At 31.8% G+C, this 23242-nt stretch overlaps 1 protein-coding gene across 11 annotated transcripts in view; it reads right to left on the bottom strand.

Moving 5' to 3' along the window:
• The window catches only part of Svil (Supervillin), a 1072938-nt gene that overhangs the window by 752374 nt on the left and 297322 nt on the right, over nucleotides 1-23242 (bottom strand). For 2 of the 11 annotated variants that reach the window (XM_075304565.1, XM_075304577.1), the window contains exons 1-2: nucleotides 10076-10407; nucleotides 1570-1961 (exon numbers count right to left, since the gene is read on the bottom strand). The exons of 2 other annotated variants lie outside the window; for them this stretch is intronic. In XM_075304565.1, coding sequence (XP_075160680.1) covers nucleotides 1570-1872 — 303 coding nt within the window. In that variant the 5' untranslated portion in view covers nucleotides 1873-1961; nucleotides 10076-10407. Of the gene's footprint in view, nucleotides 1-1569; nucleotides 1962-9718; nucleotides 9872-10075; nucleotides 10423-23242 lie in introns of those variants that run through there. 7 more of the 11 variants (XM_075304584.1, XM_075304567.1, XM_075304574.1 and 4 more) reach the window with 7 other exon arrangements.

Below are 23242 nucleotides of genomic sequence, written 5' to 3'. Positions count from 1 at the left end.
TTAAATTAAATTAAATTAAATTAAATTAAATTAAATTAAATTAAATTAAATTAAATTAAATTAAATTAATAAATTAAATTAAATTAAATTAAATTAAATTAAATTAAATTAAATTAAATTAAATTAAATAAATTAAATTAAATTAAATTAAATTAAATTAAATTAAATTAAATTAAATTAAATTAAATTAAATTAAATTAAATTAAATTAAATTAAATTAAATTAAATTAAATTAAATTAAATTAAATTAAATTAAATTAAATTAATTAAATTAAATTAAATTAAATTAAATTAAATTAAATTAAATTAAATTAAATTAAATTAAATTAAATTAAATTAAATTAAATTAAATTAAATTAAATTAAATTAAATTAAATTAAATTAAATTAAAATTAAATTAAATTAAATTAAATTAAATTAAATTAAATTAAATTAAATTAAATTAAATTAAATTAAATTAAATTAAATTAAATTAAATTAAATTAAATTAAATTAAATTAAATTAAATTAAATTAAATTAAATTAAATTAAATTAAATTAAATTAAATTAAATTAAATTAAATTAAATTAAATTAAATTAAATTAAATTAAATTAAATTAAATTAAATTAAATTAAATTAAATTAAATTAAATTAAATTAAATTAAATTAAATTAAATTAAATTAAATTAAATTAATTAAATTAAATTAAATTAAATTAAATTAAATTAAATTAAATTAAATTAAATTAAATTAAATTAAATTAAATTAAATTAAATTAAATTAAATTAAATTAAATTAAATTAAATTAAATTAAATTAAATTAAATTAAATTAAATTAAATTAAATTAAATTAAATTAAATTAAATTAAATTAAATTAAATTAAATTAAATTAAATTAAATTAAATTAAATAAATTAAATTAAATTAAATTAAATTAAATTAAATTAAATTAAATTAAATTAAATTAAATTAAATTAAATTAAATTAAATTAAATTAAATTAAATTAAATTAAATTAAATTAAATTAAATTAAATTAAATTAAATTAAATTAAATTAAATTAAATTAAATTAAATTAAATTAAATTAAATTAAATTAAATTAAATTAAATTAAATTAAATTAAATTAAATTAAATTAAATTAAATTAAATTAAATTAAATTAAATTAAATTAAATTAAATTAAATTAAATTAAATTAAATTAAATTAAATTAAATTAAATTAAATTAAATTAAATTAAATTAAATTAAATTAAATTAAATTAAATTAAATTAAATTAAATTAAATTAAATTAAATTAAATTAAATTAAATTAAATTAAATTAAATTAAATTAAATTAATTAAATTAAATTTAGTTTAGTTTAGTTTAGTTTAGTTTAATTTAATTTAATTTAATTTAATTTAATTTAATTTAATTTATATATAATTAATATTTGGATTAGTTTTACATTTAACATGAAAGTAAATAAGAAGCTGTTTTTTTTTGCTAGCGATTATTTCTTTGTTAAAGATGTAAGGCGGAGGGATGAGGGAAAAATAAGTTTTAATAGTTTTATTCGGTTTTTTGGTTGGTTATTATGCAACACATACACTTTTTGCAACATATTTATTATTGTGTGGGGCGGCACCGTTGGAGGTTTTGATGATTTCGCTGTTATTATTATGGTTGCTGTTCCTGCTAATGTTGGTATTGTTGGTGGCATCGATGTCTGTGAAATTTTTGAGAATTTTATGATTGTTGCTCAGATGGTTATGACCACAGCGTATAAAAATAAATCCCTCATTACTGAGTGACGTTGCCGATTTGCTGTTATTGTGGTGATTCGACGATTGATTATTGCTGTTGTTGTTATTGCTGGCGTTGTGATGACGTTTTAGGGGAAACTTAAACATAATGTCTTGCGTGATTTGCTAGGGACATATATCTACAATATACAACATCGAAAAAGAAATCTATCTACAGCTACAACGATATAGTATAGCTAGAGCAAAATAAAATAATTAAAAGAAGAGAAGATGATTTTCTTTTGTATTTATATATAAGCTTCGATAAGTAAGAAAATAGAAAGAAGAAAGCAAAACAATGATAAGATAAACAAAAAAATAGAGATACTATTTTTTAAATAGAGTGGCAATTATTGTCAAAAAATTGCAGAAACAATATAAAAATAAATCTTTAACTTAAGAAAATTTAATTAACCTTCAAATGCGCATTTTACAACGAAACTATTTTAAGACATTTGTGTATAAACAATTAAGACTTCTCATATGAAAAAAATCCATGATTGAGATTAGCTCATTTAAGTAAAATTGAAATTCAATACTATTCAACAGTGCAGGTCAAGCCAAAAGTTTATGTGGTACGAGTATACTGGATATCTCTTTACCATATTTAGATAATGATGTAAATTAAAACAATTAAGTGTCAGCAGCAAATAGACGGAAATTGATATGCAAAATGTATGGGTTAGTCCAAGATACAATGGAAGATCGTAAACAGGGATTAGTTATCTATTATTACAACAATAATAAAATTCATTATAAATCTTTAATGATTTAATTTATGACGACGTATTCTCTTCGCTATTGCGGATATTATGTATAGGACTTAATCAGGTCGGCGGACTCAACATGTTGCGATCAGAGAAGAACGTGGTCTGTTCTCGCCACCGAGTAATATATAAAACCGATTAAAATATAAATGCGATGAATATATAACAGAACAAAAAATTAGTTGTTAAATCGTTTCGAATAAAAAAATTAATTGAACCCCAATCTTTACTAATTGAATTAAGCTTTTAATTGAAAATATGTTGATGACATTTTTTCAGTATATTGTATACAGGGGGGACTCTGTGTTCGTTAACTCGAGAACGACTGCCGCAAATCTCTCAACGAGATGGCTGAGCAGTACAATATTCAACTAATATGGTTGCCTGGCCACAGGGACATACCGGGGAACTTCGAAGCGGATGAGTTGGCAAGGCGAGCAACTATGTTACATATTCCACGGAAAGTAGAATCTCTTGGTATGCCTCTGACTACCTGGAAGGTCTTACTGCGTGAGAAGGCTGTTATGATGCCATATGTTCGATGGGAGAATTGCAAGGGTTGTAACGACACCCAGCAAATAGGGTCCCATACAATGGGCCCTGAAGTTAGCAACCCAGTGGATGACTTTGAATTTCGCTTGATGGTAAGTTAGCAACCCAGTGGATGACTTTGAATTTCGCTTGATGGTGGCTTAATTTACCACCACACTTGAAATTCGTAATTATTACGATGAAATAATCTGCTATTAAAAACACGTCCGTTCAGTTCGACGGTTGAATGAGGAATCATTTGAACTTAAACAACAATATATATATATATATATATATATATATATATATATATATATATATATATATATATTTATATATATATATATATATATATATATATATATATATATATATATATATATATATATATATATATATATATATATATATATATATATATATATATATATATATATATGTATATATATATATATATATATATATATATATATATATATATATATATATATATATATATATATATATATATATATATATATATATATATATATATATATATATATATATATATATATATATATATATATATATATATATATATATATATATATATATATATATATATATATATATATATATATAGTGTTCGTAAGATGTCAGATATCCCTCCTGATATCTACTATAACGGGTGGCTGCCTGATAGGCGAGTTTGCAAACACTAGTGCCGTGAAACTACTGTATTTGCTTTCATGATGCGGATGTAAAGGAATCAAACGTAATAGGTGGGAGCCACCGTGGTGCAATGGTTAGCATGCCCGCCTTGCATACACAAGGTCGTGGGTTTGATTCCTGCTGCGGCCGAACACCAAAAAAGCTTCTCAGCAGTGGATTATCCCACCTCAGTAATGCTGGTGACATTTCTGAGGGTTTCAAAGCTTCTCTAAGTGGTTTCACTGCAAGGTGGAACGCCGTTCGGACTCGGCTATAAAAAGGAGGTCCCTTGTCATTGAGCTTAACATGGAATCGGGCAGCACTCAGTGATAAGAGAGAAGTTCACCAATGTGGTATCACAATGGACTGAATAGTCTAAGTGAGCCTGATACATCGGGCTGCCTAACCTAACCTAACCTATACGTAATAGGTACTTTTTGTTAATGTGGTATCACAATGGACTGAATAGTTTAATCAAATCGAGCTACCACTTTAACCTAAATTAACCTATACAGCGTGAATGATATGTATTCCAACCATCTTTCGGCTGACTATCATTTCTCTATCTCTCGTCCGCAAGTTGACAGATTTATTCCACTGACATCTTATGGCGAGAATGGATGCAACATATATTATAAAATGAGCTTGGACTAAAATCATTGAAGTTCTATACAGTGCAAGAACTCGCCTGATAGGCGAGTTTGCAAACACTAGTGGCGTGAAACTACTGTATGAGCTTTCGTGAAGGCGTAAGCGAACTTTAGGGCCATATAGCTTTAGTTTACTGGAGGACCTGGAAAACGTTAACTGAAGCAGTTTGGTAATGTTTTTTGGAACAGAAGAAAATAATCGGGTGGGTTAAACGGTAAAAAACTATAAGTACCTATACGTAATAGGTGGGGGCCACCGTGGTGCAATGGTTAGCATGCCCGCCTTGCATACACAAGGTCGTGGGTTTGATTCCTGCTGCGGCCGAACACCAAAAAAGCTTCTCAGCAGTGGATTATCCCACCTCAGTAATGCAGGTGACATTTCTGAGGGTTTCAAAGCTTCTCTAAGTGGTTTCACTGCAAGGTGGAACGCCGTTCGGACTCGGTTATAAAAAGGAGGTCCCTTGTCATTGAGCTTAACATGGAATCGGGCAGCACTCAGTGATAAGAGAGAAGTTCACCAATGTGGTATCACAATGGACTGAATAGTCTAAGTGAGCCTGATACATCGGGCTGCCTAACCTAACCTAACCTATACGTAATAGGTACTTTTTGTTAATGTGGTATCACAATGGACTGAATAGTTTACTCAAATCGAGCTACCACTTTAACCTAAATTAACCTATACAGGGTGAATGATATGTATTTCAACCATCTTCCGGCTGACTATCATTTATCTATCTGCCGTCCGCAAGCTGACAGATTTATTCCACTGACATCTTATGGCGAGAATGGATGCAACATATATTATAAAATGAGCTTGGACTAAAATCATTGAAGTTCTAAACAGTGCAAGAACTCACCTATGCACAAAAAAACGTTAGACTTGAAAGAATGAATTGACAAATTCATTATACACTGTACGAAGTGACTTTGCGATATCTTTACCCATTACCGGCGAAGCGCCGTCTTGAGACCATCGACACTTTAGTATTTTTTAGTGGCAACCTTACTCTTCAAAATGCCCCCGGCGCCAAAGGACAACAGATAGAGATCCGGGGATTTTGGTAGCAATTGAAGCAAGGAACCTTCTTCTTTATCCATTCTTGGTTGACAAGTTTTGAGTGGGATGGTGCTGATTCCTGTTGAAAATCCGAAATGTTTGTCTTCCCAGGATTTCAATATAGTCTTTAAGATGTTTTTCCAATATATTCGACATTTATTTTGACCCGCGGTCGGAACGGCCACCGACCGTTATGGCGGCTCACACCATTACCATCGGCGGCATTTGATTTGTGGTGTAATTTAAAATTTTCGAAGGTGTACATATTAACTCTTTCCGGTCCGGTGGTATGAATACTATACCACTCATCTAATTAATTTTCCTACATTCTGTGTGCAATTGTTTATTCTAAATATCACTTTTATATGTAGATTTAAGCTTATATTTCAAGAAAAAAAATATACCAAATGTTCGAAAGATCTAGATATATATATATTTTGAACTAAACTTGAGTACCATCTGTCAAGTGTTGACAGTGTTTTCCATTATTTAGCAAATTTCTGCTAAACACGTGCGTTAGACTTTATACTTGTATATTTTTGATCAATAAGATAGTAAATAACGTGCTTGAAAATAGTAACATAAAAAATAAATAAAAAATTTTGAAGTAGTGTGGCTTAAAGTTGATGGTATAAAAATAATACCACTGCGCATTATATCCATGGCTAAAAACAATAAACTCAAAGACAGTGATATTTCCTATATATTGGAAACAATCGAGGATGAAGTTGTTGTGGAAGAGATTCTATCAGACGCAGAGTCAATTGTCGATGATGTTGAGGACCTCGATGATCAGAACCAAATCCAGGAACTTTTTGATAACATCCTTGCCGTCGACAATGAAGATAAACACTTTGATGAAGGTGAAAACTAGGGATGTAGTGGAGTTTTAAATTCGGGTGAACAATTTGATACCGACGACGATATGCCCATATCTAATTTATTTAGCAGCCTCGTAGAAGTCACCCCACCAAATTGGAGTAAGCAAAATTCAATAGAGATACCAATTGCATTTACTGGCATGAAACGAGGACCTACAGAAGTTGTGGAAAACGAGGCATCCTATGATAATTTTAATATTTTTAGTAAAAGTATAACAAAAGAAATTATGGAACATACGAGAACCTGTATGCTCAACAATCTGGCAAACGCTACACTGCAACAAATGCCTTACAAATACAAGCTTTTATAGGAATTAAGTTTCTAATGGGAATAAAATCCCAGGCCAGTTACAAAAGACTATAGGTCCGGAATTAAATGACGGCTATATATCGAAAATAATGCCTATAAGAAGATTTGGTTTGATTATCTAATATACATTTGAATGGTTCTACCTTAATGCCTAAAAAGGATCACCTAAGTTCAACAAGCTGTATAAAGTTCAACCGTTTCTGGATATGTTGCTAGAGAGATTTAAATCGTGTTTTAACCTGGGTGAATATCTAGCGGTAGATGAATCCATGATTAGATTCAAAGGTACATACCTATTTATGGATTTATTTTGTTTAGAGTTTACTCCACTTTGTTAAAGTAAAACGAAATCGTGTTTTAATGAATTTCATAAATAAAGCTATCACATAAGCGCGGTGGTATAAAAAGCATACCACATCCTTGCGTGAAATCCTGAAAGGAAATATTTTTTTTGTAATTTTTTGTTTCAATAAATTACTTCTGTAAATAAAAGCAAATAAAAATTTTCTTTAATTTTTGCCGATTTTATATAGTGCGCCGGAAAGAGTTAAGCTGACCTCTTTGAGAGACACCGTGATGCAATTGTGGGTTCAATTGCTGTTTCGACCAAACACCAAATAAAGGAGTTTTCAGCGGTGGATTACTGGCGACATTAATGAGTGTTTCAACGCTTCTCTAAGTGGCATCACCGCAATGTAGAACGCCTCTCGAACTCGGCTATATTCCGGAGGTCCTTGTTGAAAGGGTATTGGAGCCCTGTGATGTACGATAATATTCGGCATTAATTTTGTCCCCATTGTCGATGAAAGACCATCGGCCGTTATGGCGGATGTACATCTTTGGCAAGTAAACCCGATCATTTTCTTGTTCACAAACTGCCAAATTTTAAATTGCTTATTTTCGAAGAAGTGTATTTCTTTATTAAATTTTTTAATGCATGTCTATGCTATTCATAAATGCTACGAATATAAGTGAAGCAACCAAAATAAAAGTTATTCAAAAACTTAAGATGTAAAGTAGTTATGAGACTTTTCAAATTTGGACTATAATTTTTTTTTCCAAAAGTTCGAACATTTTTCACACAAAGTACGAAAGTTTTTCATAAAAGCTACGAAATTGTTTCATGAAAAGTACGTAACATTTTCTTAAAAAATATGAAAACTTTTCGTAAAAATGTCATAAAAAGAACGAAGTTGTTTCATAAAAAGTATGAAACTTTTTCATATGTTAAAAAGTGCGAAGTTGTTTCTTACAAACTACAAAAAATTTGTAAGAACTTTTCATTGTAAAAAGAACGAAATATTTCGTACTTTTAATGAAAAGTTTCTTTGGTTGTAGAGCAATGAAAAATTTCGTACTTTTAACGAAATTGTTCGTTCTTTTTACGAAGAAAATTCTTGTGATGTAAGCGAAGCAAATCCTTGACTCTTTCGAGTCTACAAATTTTTGTTCATAAAATGCCAGATATACCTTTCGGAATTTCAATGGCTTTAGTCCAAGCTCAATTTTAAATAGGTTTTGCATTCACTCTTGCAATATGTTCAGTTCACGAGCAAGTTGTCTACTAATGCGGCGTGGATTTCGATCAAATCTGACCATCACTTTTCGTAAAATTTATTACCATCTTCCGTAATAATATAATGTTTGGTTTTAAAATACATTAATAACAATCTCAGAGTAAACAGAAGGACGGACTAGAGTTGGGTAGTTCGCGAACGAACTAGTTCAATTGAACGGATCACTGAAATGGACGGGTTGAATTAGTTCGCATCAATCGTTCTTTTTCGTTCACCATGTCAATTTAGCAAACTAAACACATTGTATCAGTTTCTTCGCCCAGTTATTTTCGCTTTCCTTGGCACTGCCAAAATTTTCAGTCTTTATGCTCATATCACTTTTTTCACACAGAAACTATTCGGTATTATTTTCGTATGCCTTTCTGTGGAATAAATCAACGCAGAGCTAATACTCCTAATTTATGATAAACTGGACAAGAAGAACAAAAGAACTTGAAATGACTCAGTCGCTGACCGACAATGAACTAGTGATCTAACTGACCGAATTAGTTCACTGATCAGAAAAGAGCTAAAGTGAGCGATCATTTCATTGAACTAATAATGTACAACATTATTTATAATGTACAACATTAGGACGGACATCTTTAAATAAAATCAGGGATTTATACTTTGCCAGAAGGCTTAAGTTTCGCTTATTTACCTTCCTCATAAAATAATGTAGGACATAAGAAACATCGAAGTTCTTATCCCCGAGGACTAACTGTAATATGTAATGTAATATAACTACACGAGGTAAGCGCAGATAAAATCCTGCTTTAAATTAAAAGCGAAATTTTTCAACATTACGCTGTACCGTTTTTTTCATATCATTCGAATTTTCAAAAAAAAAGTCATTAAGTAAAATTTTTCCTTAGTTGGTTGTCTTTATATTAGAGACACAAACACATTTCTACCTCGTTCACACAATTTACCACTTGAAGATCATTTGACAGCCATTGCCGGCATTTGTAATGTCACATGAATACTGGAAAACAAACTCGACTCTCAAGTTAATTTGCATATTTGAAATGTGTGTTATTTGTCACTATAAGTAATTAGGTAATACAATTCCAGATAAATTAATATTTCCATGAATTCAATGAACAAATGTTTTCGAAACGTGAGTAATACGCATTTGAGGGTTAAAACAATTTACACACCAAAAACAAACAAAAAAAAATCAATTTGCCGGAAAAAATCCCAGAGCAAAATAAACCGCGAAATGTGAACAAACAGATATATCTTCAACTATGTTCACACACATTGGGAATATCAACTGTGAAATACTGGGCAAATAGCCAATTATTTCTGTTTATTCTTATTTGTTTATGTCGTATGGCTTTAGAGAAAAAAAAGATAAATTAAAAGGGATAGAAAATGGAATAACACAACACAAATTTACATGACAACATTAAATATACATAAATAAAAGAATTTACGAAAAATACACAGAATTTATAAAATCAAAAAAAAAAAAAACTACTATGCGAGTAGAGAAATTACAACAAAGAATTGCAACACTGAATTTTTCCGTTCTATTTGCTGTTGTTGTTGTTGCTGTTAGATTTGACAAATATTTCTATTTTTGAAATACTGAAGCACCAGCCAAATTATTCAAAGTTGAAAATTTTGATTTTTCTTTTTCTATATTATAATTATTTCTCTCATATAGTCATATAACTTAAAGTTGGATAATAAAATTAACAATTTTTTATTAAATTCATTAAATTGTTTGTTTTTTTTTCGAAATATTGTTTTTTTTATTTTATTCATAGAATCAAAACAGTTTTTTTTTTAATTTATTTTAATAGATATTTTCTATTTATTTTAATAGATATTACGCGCTATTTTTTTTTTTACTTTATTAACGTTTAACCCAAAATCGTTTTGCACTTAAATTAATCGTTTAGTATTTTTTCTTTTATTTTAATCGAATCTGCACGTCATTTAACACTTAAAACTAAAACAAATAGCTAAAGAGAGGAGCTGTAAAACAACAGCTCCACTAACAGACACAACTAAACAGGCGAAAATCTTAAAAATAACTAAAAAATTGAAACTAAAATGAACAAAAATATGCTCGCTAGATCTATTACGCTATGACGCTCTAAACGGCAAATGGTACTGTGAAAATACACAGAGCACAGTATTCATGGCACCAGCAAAAGAGCAGCGACACCCAGCCCCCACCAAACACAAATGCGATCAACAAAACATTCCGACAAAAACAATGTAAACCTTTAGCAATATCTCGCGGAAAAGGAATGCTGGCCACAACAACCATCTCAACACAAAAGTACAACAAAATGATCGCTCCACACGACCAGCAACATCACATAAATCCACCCCACTCAGAGTATAATTTTGTGAAATAAACAGACTTTGATCGACAGTCTCTTAAGAGAGCAAAAAACTACAAAAGAAAAGAATCTCAAGAGGTTTCATGTGTGTGTGTGTAGGGTTGCCATCACTCAACATTTTTCAATCGTATAAAAAAATTGTCTCAGATTTACACACAGAGATGAAACGTATTTGCAGTAGACCTATTCAAAGATTACCAACATTACTGGATACACTGAAGAAAAAACAATATTGTACTAAGATATATAAAAAGTATTCAAAAATATGAGACGGCTTTCAAAATTTTATTTCGAAGGCGCATTTTTGATTTACAAAAATGATCTGCTAATTTGAAAAGCTCAAAAAATTAATTTCCAGTCGGCATTAAAAAAAATTGGAAGCTCTTCCAAAGGCACAACTTTAAAAGCACTTCCAGAAGATGCACTCCCAATGATGTTCTTTATTTTAACTACCCAGGAAGTTCTTTTAATTCAATTTTTTATAACTTGGTTTTTTCATACTTTTAATGGGTAATTTTAACTTTTTTGGTTACAAACAGGTTAAAAACAGAGTACGAATTCATAAAATGGTACAAATCATTTAAATTTTGTCGAAAAAAATGCTAAACCCAATCTGAAAAAAATCGTTTCCGACAAGCGCTAGATTCCATTAAAAATTATAAAAAATTATAAAAATTATTTATTTGACAAAATATCACAAAATTTTTTAATTTACATCCAAAACATTGAAACTAAACAAGTGATGCAAATTCAGTGCAATGGCTGTTGAAATGGAGGACTTCCGTCCTATAACAAGCCCATGTTAAATTCATCGCTTCTGCGTCAATTTTTCACCACTTCCGGATCCAAAAACAACATTTTCATTACTTTTTTGGTTATGCTTTTTTTGCTGGGGGGTGCATTGAAAAAAAAAAACTGTACTAAGCACACAAACTACTATATAACAAGTATATACGGCCGTAAGTTCGGCCAGGCCGAATCTTATGTACCCTCCACCATGGATTGCGTAGAAACTTTTACGAAAGACTGTCATCCACAATCGAAATGAATTTCGATCCGGATCGGATGAAATTTGCTTCTCTTAGAGGCTCCGCAAGCCAAATCGGGGGATCGATTTATATGGGGGCTATATATAATTATGGACCGATATGGACCAATTTTTGCATGGTTGTTAGAGACCATATACTAACACCATGTACCAAATTTCAGCCGGATCGGATGAAAATTGTTGCTCTTAGAGGCTCTGCAAGCCAAATCGGGGGATCGGTTTATATGGGGGCTATATATAATTATGGACCGATATGGACCAATTTTTGCATGGTTGTTAGAGACCATATACTAACACCATGTACCAAAATTCAGCCGGATCGGATGAAATTTGCTTCTCTTAGAGGCTTCGCAAGCCAAATTTTTGGGGGACCGTTTATATGGGGGCTATATGTAAAAGTGGACCGATATGGCCCATTTGCAATACCATCTGACCTACATCAATAACAACTACTTGTGCCAAGTCGATAGCTTGTTTCGTTCGGAAGTTAGCGTAATTTCAACAGACGGACGGACGGACGGACATGCTCAGATCGACTCAGAATTTCACCATGACCCAGAATATATATATATACTTTATGGGGTCTTAGAGCAATATTTCGAAGTGTTACAAACGGAATGACAAAGTTAATATACCCCCATCCTATGGTGGAGGGTATAAAAGTATTCAAAAATATGAGACGGCTTTAAAAATTTATTTCATAGAAAAGCTCAAAAAATTAATTTCCAGTCAGCTAATCAAGTTCCGTTCAAATCATTATCGAGCAAAGTCATACTTCGTAGGTCCTAAAAAAATCTATATTTTTTAATTTGTTTAGCTTGGCAACTCTGGAGAATTTCTCTACGGAGAGTGTGTACAATGACAAGAAGAGCTAACAGTCAAACGATTTTTTAAATTGAAATCGAACGGAATTTAATTGATTTGTTACTACAACGGATTCGCATTTTGATTTTTTTTTTGTGGCGACTAATTGTGTAAAATATCCCCAAATAATTTGTAACTAATTTATTATAGAGGTGTTGGTTTGTCATCACCACAAAAATGAAAGTTTTTGTTTTGCGGTTATTTAATTAATTTGTTCGTATTTAAAACTACAAAAGAATCTGTTTGCTTTTTTATCACACCTGATTTATCTAACGAAATTAGAGAACGAATAGCAAGTAAAACGCATAGCTAGTGTATGTAAATTATTTTTAGAATATAAAAATGTATAAAAAGTGAACAAATGTGAATGAACTTTTTTTGTAAACTTTAAAGAATTAAAAAAGAAACAAATAAAAAAAACATTACGCGAGATGAAACTAATTTTGTATAAATATTTAAGTGAAAGTAAAAAAAATTTTTTATACCAAATATATATATATGAAACTAAATTCCTTAAAGAGGGATATTATGTTGTGTATTTATGAGAAATTATTATAAAAAAATTAAGTTTATAGCACGGCATGATATAGCTTTTTTGCATTAGTACCAAACCAAACTAAAGTCCAGCTATCTCTGAATAGCTTTGCCGACTCATTTTTATAAGGACAGACTTGTACAATGGTTAGAATGTCCGCTTTGCATACATAGGGTCATGGCTTCAATCCCTGTCGACCGAACACTAAACAGGATTAATCCATCACAGTAATGCTGGTGATATTTCTTAGTCTTGGACATTCGGCCTCGGTTATTAGAATGAGGTCCCTCGTCATTGAGCTAAGCATGGAATCGAGATGTACTAAGTAACAAGAGAGAAGTTCATCAATGTAGTTAGTTACCAAATTTGGTTTTCTCCGATGGGAAGCCATTCCAAATTGAACAATTTGTGAACAAACAAAATGATCGGCTTTACTTGCCAAAGAGGTCAGCTGTAAATTTATACCTTCGATTGGCCATCAGAATTCAAGCGCAATGGTGTGGCCCGCTGTAACGGCCGATTGTCGCTCCCAGCTCGTATTTGCGAACCGCGGGGATTAAAATAAATGCCGAATATTATAGGGGAGTATTGAAGCCCTGAGCAGACAAACGTTCCGGCCACATTTCAACAGGGGTATTTTAGAGAGTAAGGTTGGCACTACAAAAAACACGATCATCTCAAGACGGCGCTTCGTCCGACATGGGTCAATCTAACGATCAGCGTGTGATATCTTTGTGGACAGTTTGAAGGCCATAATTCGTGTCAATTCTAAATTCGAACAATTCTAAATTGATTCTAAAATTGTATGTTATTTTTGCTTTTGAACAATAAAATTAAAAAAGAATAAATTAATAAAAGATAGCACTTTGCTGCATTACATGCCACCCACTCTGTATATCAAAAAATATTTTGGTTTAAAGAAAAAATCCTTAAACTAGTTGAAATTTTGAAAAAATCTCATAATGAAATATGCTTCCCTTTGTCAAAATTTCCTGAAGATCATTAGTATCGACTAAGGAGGTGATTCTGAACCGATTAGTAGATACTATCTGCTAGATAGTGCGGGGTCAAAAACCAGTATTTGGGGTAGTCATTTTTATACCACACTGTGGAACAGGGTATTATAAGATAGTGCTTATGTTTGCAACAGCCAGAAGGAAACGAGATAGACATATGGTGTCTTTGGAAATATTGATCAGGGTCGGTCCCTGAGTCGATCTAGCCATGTCCGTGTGTCCGTCCGTCAGTCTGTGAACATAATTTTGTGTAGGTCGCAATTTTTGTCCAATCGACTTCAAATGTGGCACAAGTATGTATTTTAGGTGAGAATAGAACCCTATAGATTTTGGAAGAAATCGGTTCAGTTTTAGATATAGCCTTATATATTCGCCCGATATCTACTAATATGGCCCCAGAAGCCAGAATTTCAGCCTGATATACTATAAATTTTGTACAAGGAGTGCAATTGATAGTGTCGTAAAGTGTGCCGAATTTTGTTGAAATTGGTTGGTGAAAATTGGTGTATGTATTTGGGACAAACATTTATATAGCCCCCAACATATTTGACGGATGTGCTATGGTATCGAAAATTTAGATCTACAAAGTGGTGCAGGGTATAATATAGTCGGCCCCGCCCGACTTTAGATTTTTCTTACTTGTTTTTTTATACCCACCACCATAGAATGGTGACGGGGGTATAATAAGTTTGTCATTCCGTTTGTAACACATCGAAATATCTATTTCCGACTATATAAAGTATATATATTCTTGATCAGGGAGAAATTCTAAAACGATATAACGATGTCCGTCTGTCTGTCTGTTTTAATCACGCTACAGTCTTCAATAATGAAGCAATCGTGCTGAAATTTTGCACAAACTCGTCTTTTGTCTGCAGGCAGGTCAAGTCCGAAGATGGGCTATATCGGTCCAGGTTTTGATATAGTCCCCATATAAACCGACCTCCCGATTTGGGGTCTTGGGCTTATAGAAATCGTAGTTTTTATCCAATTTGCCTGAAATTTGAAATCTAGAGGTATTTTATGACCATAAAGAGGTGTGCCAAAAATGGTGAGTATCGGTCCATGTTTTGGTATAGCCTCCATATAGACCGATCTCCCGATTTTACTTCTTGGGCTTATAGAAACCGCAGTTTTTATTCAATTTACCTGAAATTGGAAATCTAGAGGTATTGTAGGACCACAAATACGTGTGCCAAAAATTGTGAGTATCGGTCCATGTTTTGGTATGGCCTCCATATAAAACGACCTCCCGATTTGGGGTCTTGGGCTTATAGAAACCGTAGTTGTTATCCAATTTGTCTGAAATTGGGAATCTAGAGGTATTTTTGGACCATAAAGGGGTGTGCCAAAAATGTTGAGTATCGGTCCATGTTTTGGTATAGCCCCCATATAGACCGATCTCCCGGATATAATGTAGTCGGCCCACCTGACTTTAGACTTTCCTTGCTTGCTTTTCTTACCCAACAAAAAAAGAGCTTCCAAAAAAGTAGTTTGGATCCCCAATCTGTGACCCGGAAGTAGTGCAAACTTGGATCATCTCCAATGAATTTTACATGGGCTTGTCATAGGACGGAAGTACTCCCTTTTTGGATCCTTTGCATTGCTTTAGAAGTTGTGCCCTGGAAGTTAATTTGAATGAAGAAATTTAAAAAGCGAAAAAAAAAATTTTTTTCAACCAATTTCACTTTTTTTTCATCAATGTTTTGTTTTATTACACAATTATTTTCCTATTATCTAATTTTTACAATTTGAAAAACTTTTTCGCTCCGACCAGGGGTTGAACCTGGGTTTGCTGGCACCATAACAGAACGCCTTAGCACACTCAGCCACAAACGCCATTGAACATAAAGCGTCGAAAGGTCAAATGTTTGTGATATGATCGTAATACGACACCAAGGAATAACATTCTTATTGCTTCTGGAGATGTTCTTTATTAGTATGAACAAAAAAATAAGAAACGCAGGTTCAAATCTCAAAAGCGGCAATTTTTTTATCAAATATTTTTTTATGTCATGCATCGTTTTTATTTTTTATTTTCGGCATATATTTTTGTATAAATATATTTTTTCCATTAAAATTCAACAAAAAATTAAAAATTCCCGTAATGTACAAAACCTTCTCAAAAGAACTTCCATGGAAGCGAAAAAGTCAAACGACATAGGTTCAAATCCCAGCGGGGATGAAATTTATTTTTTTTATTATTTTTTTACTTTTTTTTATCAATTTCTATTTTTTTTAGTTTTTTATTAGTTTTCTATTTTTTTTTGTAAAATTTAATTATACAAAATTTGCACTTAAAATAGCCTGATTGCGTTCTTTCTAATACTTGTCCACAAGGACTGCGTCGGAAGTAGAAAAAATCATTGGGGGATCCCAAGATGCGCTTTAGAAGAAATGTTTGTGCAATTATCCAAAAGGACTGCATCGGAAGTTGAAAAAACTCGATGGGGGATTCTGGGATGGGCTTTAAAAGAAATGTTTGTGGAACAACTTCCAATTTTTTTTGCTGGGTAACTTATGGCTGATTTTGTCGCCCATGTCGTATGAGTTATAAATGTTAAAAATCACCAATTTGTCAAAATGCTATTTATTGTGGTTCGAACAAATGTATGAGCCCCTTTCATTAGTTTTACGAACAGAAAACTACCCATTGCGAATGACAAAATTTTTGGATAGTTTTATACTTTCCACGTAATTAGCAAAAAACACAATTCAACTACAAAAATGTGTACAAGAAAGGTAGCAACTTGCCAACACATGGCCAATGGCTATATTTACCATATTTATATTTGGGCTCGCCAAATAGTACCAGGGTCGAGAAAATTTTCAATATACAAAAGAGGACTGTATTCGGATGTAATGTTCAATACTAGCACCTTAGCTATAAGTGCCAAAATGAAATTGAAAAAAATTGCGTATGACTCAAGAACTTTCTTCAATGGTTTACATCTCTCAACGGTATATACATATGGCATTTAACACGGTTAAAATGTTTCAAGTGTTGTTATTATATCTATGAGAAATATTTACATACCATGAATTTTATTTTTAGTGATTTTTTTTTTAAGATGACTGATGGACAAGTGACACATCAGTACATCCCGTGAAATAGAATAATAATTTTGAGCGCCGACATTTCACATGCTTTATTAATTACCTAATGGTGTTGAAATTGATTTGATGAGTAGAGAAATATAACACCCATAAGGAGTTATTGCTTGAAAGTTCATTTGAATGAATGAAATTAAAAAAAAAAAAACAAGTAAGGAAAGTCTAAAGTCGGGCGGGGCCGACTATATTATACCCTGCACCACTTTGTAGATCTAAATTTTCGATACCATATCACATCCGTCAAATATGTTGGGGCTATATATAAAGGTTTGTCCCAAATACATACATTTAAATAGCACTCGATCTGAACAGAATTTGATAGACTTCTACAAAATCTATAGACTCAAAATTTAAGTCGGCTAATGCACTAGGGTGGAACACAATTTTAGTAAAAAAAATGAGAAACATTTAAATCTGAAGCAATTTTAAGGAAACTTCGCAAAAGTTTATTTATGATTTATCGCTCGATATACATGTATTAGAAGGTTAGGAAAATTAGAGTCATTTTTACAACTTTTCGACTAAACAGTGGCGATTTTACAAGGAAAATGTTGGTATTTTGACCATTTTTGTCGAAATCAGAAAAACATATATATGGGAGCTATATCTAAATCTGAACCGATTTCAACCAAATTTGGCACGCATAGCTACAATGCTAATTCTACTCCATGTGCAAAATTTCAACTAAATCGGAGCAAAAAAATGGCCTCTGTGGTCATATGAGTGTAAATCGGGCGAAAGCTATATATGGGAGATATATCTAAATCTGAACCGATTTCAACCAAATTTGGCACGCATAGCTACAATGCTAATTCTACTCCCAGTGCAAAATTTCAACTAAATCGGAGTTAAAAATTGGCGTCTGTGGTCATATGGTTGAAAATCGGGCGAAAGCTATATATGGGAGATATATCTAAATCTGAACCGATGTCAACCAAATTTGGCACGCATAGCTACAATGCTAATTCTACTCCCTGTACAAAATTTCAACTAAATCGGAGCAAAAAGATTGGCCTCTGTGGTCATATGAGTGTAAATCGGGCGAAAGCTATATATGAGAGCTATATCTAAATCTGAACCGATTTCAACCAAATTTGGCACGCATAGCTACAATGCTAATTCTACTCCCAGTGCAAAATTTCAACTAAATCGGAGCTAAAGATTGGCCTCTGTGGTCATATGAGTGTAAATCGGGCGAACGATATATATGGGAGCTATATCTAAATCTGAACCGATTTCAATAAAATTTTGCACACTTGACTACACTGCTAATTCTACTCCCTGTGCAAAATTTCAACCTAATTGGGGTAAAACTCTGGCTTCTGGGACCGTATTAGTGCATATCGGGCGAAAGATATATACGGCAGCTGTATCTAAATCTGAACCGATTTCAATGAAATTTGGCACACTTGACTATAGTACTAATTGTTCTTCTTGTGCAAAATTTTAAGCCAATTAGGGTAAAACTCTGGCTTCCGGGGCCATATAGGTCCATATCGGGCGAAATATATATATGGGAGCTATATCTAAATCTGAACCGATTTCTTCCAAAATCAATAGGGATCTATTCTGAGCCAAAACACATACTTGTGCCAAATTTGAAGTCGATTGGACTAAAACTGCGACCTAGACTTTGATTACAAAATGTGTTCACGGACAGACGGACAGACGGACATGGCTATATCGACTCAGGAGCCCACCCTGACCATTTTTGCCAAAGACACCATGTGTCTATCTCGTCTCCTTCTGGGTGTTGCAAACATATGCACTAACTTATAATACCCTGTTCCACAGTGTGGAGCAGGGTATAAAAACCAAATATTATAGTTTCCTTTGAAAATTTCAGGGGGGTTTGATGGCAGATATTTTCACAGATCAATTCAACCAGTACGCTTAGGGATGCCAGATTTCGAAGAGGCAAAAAGAGTACATTCAGTTTATAAAAAGAGCACATACGAAAAAAAGAGCAAAAATAAAATAAAATAAAATAAAAACATTGAATTCCATAATAATTCATTTAAACATAAAAAAGGTTCATAACATATACATAAAATAAACCACTTTTGTTTTTGTGAAAAATGTTATTGAAAGGAGTTTGTTTACATTTAGAACAGAGTACAAAGTGAAGAAGCAACATCGGTGTGCTCTTCTTCGACTCTGATATATAAAGTAAAACTCTATTTAATTACAAAATAACGGCACAGGAAAATCTCGTAGTGTGGCATATACGTATGTTCAGTTTACTTTTACCATTTATTGCAACGCGTTGGAGACATATTTGTTGTGATACATACAAAGAGCACAAAGAGAGTACTTAACTAAAAATATAGCACTTTTGCGTGCTCTTTTGGCCTATCTTGTTTTAAGAGCCCATTTTGTAAAAAAGAGCACATGTGCTCTTTAAAAGAGTACGTCTGGCATCCCTAAGAATGCTTCCCGAAGATAAGGTGTGTACTATGTTTGAGTTTTTCACCAAAACACTAAATTAAAAGTGCAAAAATATATATGAAGGCGTTAACATTTTTATCAAGTCTCTTCAAATTATGGATGGAAAAGATGCAATGTATTGATTGCGAACCATTTAATATTTCGTAATTAATTGATTAAAAAAAGTAACCGCGAAAATAAGCTGAGTTTCAGCTTGAAAACTGAACATAGTACTCAGCTATAAATGTAAAGATTTTACCTAAGAAGACTAGATAAGATTCTGGATTTATAAGAACCATTTTTTGTTTGAGTTTTAGAGGAATCATAAACATCTCGTGCAAGAAACTGATGAAATAACGCCTTGATTTGAAATCTAAAATCTGTAGATTTTTACCAAAATTATTTAAATGATTACGAGAAGTAAAATCTGAAAATTTTAAATTCAGTTTCAAGCAATTTTCATGATCAGTCCACCTTCTGTACCCTCAAGATCTGAAATCGATCTATATGGAGGGTTTACCAAATGGACCGATAAAAACTATATCATATACACTTTTTTGTGGATCTAAAATGCCAGTATATTTTCAATTTGTGGCAAATCGGATAAAAACTAAAATTTCTAGAAACTCTAGGAGTTAAGTCAGGAGATCGGTCTACACCCAAAGAAAAGTATACTTCTAAAACCAAGTTTCAAATTCTTATTTCTAGCCTGAATCCGCACTTAAAATTTTAAGTACGCAAATACTAAGTTATACTCATATTAAGTACAAAGTGCGCTTATTTGTGCAATTCAAGTGCTTAAAGTTTGATTTAAGCTTGTTTTGAGTTAAAATAGCTAATGAGAGCGCAAAATAAAGATTGTTCTCTTCGATACTCTCATAGATTTTCAACCCCGGAAACTGTTTTTTTCTTACATACAGAGAAATTTTAATGTTTGGCTTTTAGTGTTAGTGTTGTTGTTTGGCTTGCATTTTGTCTGCTATCTTAAGGCGACTACGGATTAAAATAAGAAAACCTTAACTTAAAATCAGAATACAGAATATATAAAGGTTTTTGGTTTATTGTTCGCATGCATGTATGAAGCATTGTGAGTGTGTATGTGTGTGTTTGATTTCGAGCTTGTGTTTTTTGGCTTCGCTTGCATTTTGTTTGCCAAATTCTTTTAGTATTATTGTGCATAGACTCTTTAAAATATAGATGACCCATCGCTCTCCGACCAGAAAATGTTGTCGTTTTGTGTTTTTCGTAAAGAGAAAATTTGCTAAAAATTAAATTTTGTATTTTCGCGGTTTTAGTCGCAATTTTTTGTTCAAATATGAACTTTTGAATATTTAACTTGATTATAAATCATCTGGTGTATCAAACATGTTCAAATTGTGGATAAAATAGAAAAATTGTAAAAACGAATCTCAGAGAGAAATTGTAATTCCCCCTATTTTCTTCGTTTATTCCTCATTTTGGGAACTGTCAGACTGCGTTTGACACAGATGGGTCATCTATTACTCAGTTATTTATGTTATTGTGTGCTTTGACCCTAATTGACAGTAAACTATTTATTGTCTCCTCACAAGAAAGTGAGAAGGAAGATAAATTAATAAATATTTCAAAAATGGATTGTATATACAATATTTAAATGGTAAGTAATATTAAAGTTTATTATTTATATATTCCATGCATTTTACATTTTTCAGTTTTAAAGGAGCGTAAGTAGAGGCAAACTGACTATTTAATGCAACAAGACCTCGAAAAGTTGAATTCCGCTGAGTTGCTTGCTTCATGGTCCAAACTTTCTGCTGACTTGGTAAATTAAAATACATATGTGTCTTTATATTTTGCATTTTATTATTTTTTTTGTATATTTCTATTATTTGTTATATATTTGTTTTTATTAAAAAATGTATTTTGTATTTGAATCATTTACAGATATTATAAATATGCATATGTATTTACTTTTTCACCTAGGTGTATTATATGTATTATGTATTTTCCCATTTTACGTCATTTTCTTTCCGTTACAAAAGTATGTATTTGTTAATAAATAATAATAATAAATATTTTTTAAAAATATATGAACCAATGTTTATTTTATGGGTACATGGTTAGTAAAAATCACACTAAAATCAAGCGCATATAAAATAACATCGAATGCGGTTAGGGATTAAATCAAGCATAGTGGGATTATATTCAAGAATAAAAACGATCGACCCAAGCCTTAATTCCGCTTAAAATAAGTTCGTTTTGGCTCAAGTCAAGCGCTAATTGGGTTTAATATAAGCTTAAATGCGGATTGAATCAAGTTCAGATTAGGATTAAATAGAGCTCCATTAAGCTTGAATCAAGCACTTTCCGTGCTTAAAGGAAGCACAAACGCGATTGAAAATTTCTAAAATGAAGAAATCCGTACTTTATATTTTCGGGATTGAATTAAGAATTTCCCACTTGTAATAAGAAAACCCGTACTTACCGTACTTTTGACATCGCTATGGCTTGAATCAAGTAAACTTTTCTCTATTAATTTTTTGGGTGTAGTGGGGGGCTATGTCAAAAACATGGAGGGATACACTTAATATTCAGCACATCTAATTGTAGTTCTAGAATCTAGACGCCAAATCGGAGGGCCGGTTTATAAGGGGGCTATATCAAAACATGAACCGATACACACCATTTTCTGCACACCTCTTTATGGCCCTAAATAGAATACTTCTAGATTTCAAATTTCAGGCAAATTGGATAAAAACTACGTATTATAGAAGCCCAAGAAATAAAATCGTGAGATCGGTCTATATGGGGGCTATATCAAAACATGGATCTGGGGATCGGTTTATATGAGGGCTATATATAATTATGGACCAATATGGACAAATTATTGCATGGTTATTAGAGACGATATACTAATACCATGTACCAAATTTCAGCCGGATCGGATGAAATTTGCTTCTTTTAGAAGACCCGCAAACCAAATCTGGGGATCGGTCTATATGGGGGCTATATATTATTATGTACCGATATGGACCAATTTTTCCATGGTTGCTAGAGACCATTACTTACACCATGTACCAAATTTCGGATGAAATATGCTACTCTTAGAGGCTCCGCAAGCCAAATCTGGGGGTCCGTTTATATTGGGGGCTATACGTAAAGGTGGACCGATATGGCCCATTTGTAATACCATCCGACCTACATCAATAACAACTACTTGTGCCAAGTTTCAAGTCGATAGCTTGTTTCGTTCGGAAGTTAGCGTGAATTCAACAGATGAACGGACGGTCGGACGGAAGCATGTCCTTCCGATCGACTCAGAATTTCACCCAGAATATATATATACTTTATGGGGTTTTAGAGCTATATTTCGATGTGTTACAAACGGAATGACAAAGTTAATATACCCCCTATGTTGTGTAGAATTAAAATTTTAACCAAATTTTCTATAGAAATAAAATTTTCATTTTAACCAAGTTTTCGATAGAAATAAAATGTTAACCAAGTTTTCCATAGAAATATTGACAAAATTTTCTATAGCAAAATTAAAATTTTTGTTAATTGAGAGGTATTTATATCGCTTTCGGCTAATTCATGTGCAAAATTTTGAAATATCTTTTCAATAAGTTTCCTTGTATTCATAAATTTACATCTCGGTAATGAACATTTAATTAATGTATCGCG

This window comes from Haematobia irritans, chromosome 4 (genome assembly GCF_050003625.1).
Source record: "Haematobia irritans isolate KBUSLIRL chromosome 4, ASM5000362v1, whole genome shotgun sequence".
In the NCBI taxonomy this organism is placed as follows: domain Eukaryota; kingdom Metazoa; phylum Arthropoda; class Insecta; order Diptera; family Muscidae; genus Haematobia; species Haematobia irritans.
This window is presented reverse-complemented; position numbering and strand designations above follow the sequence as displayed.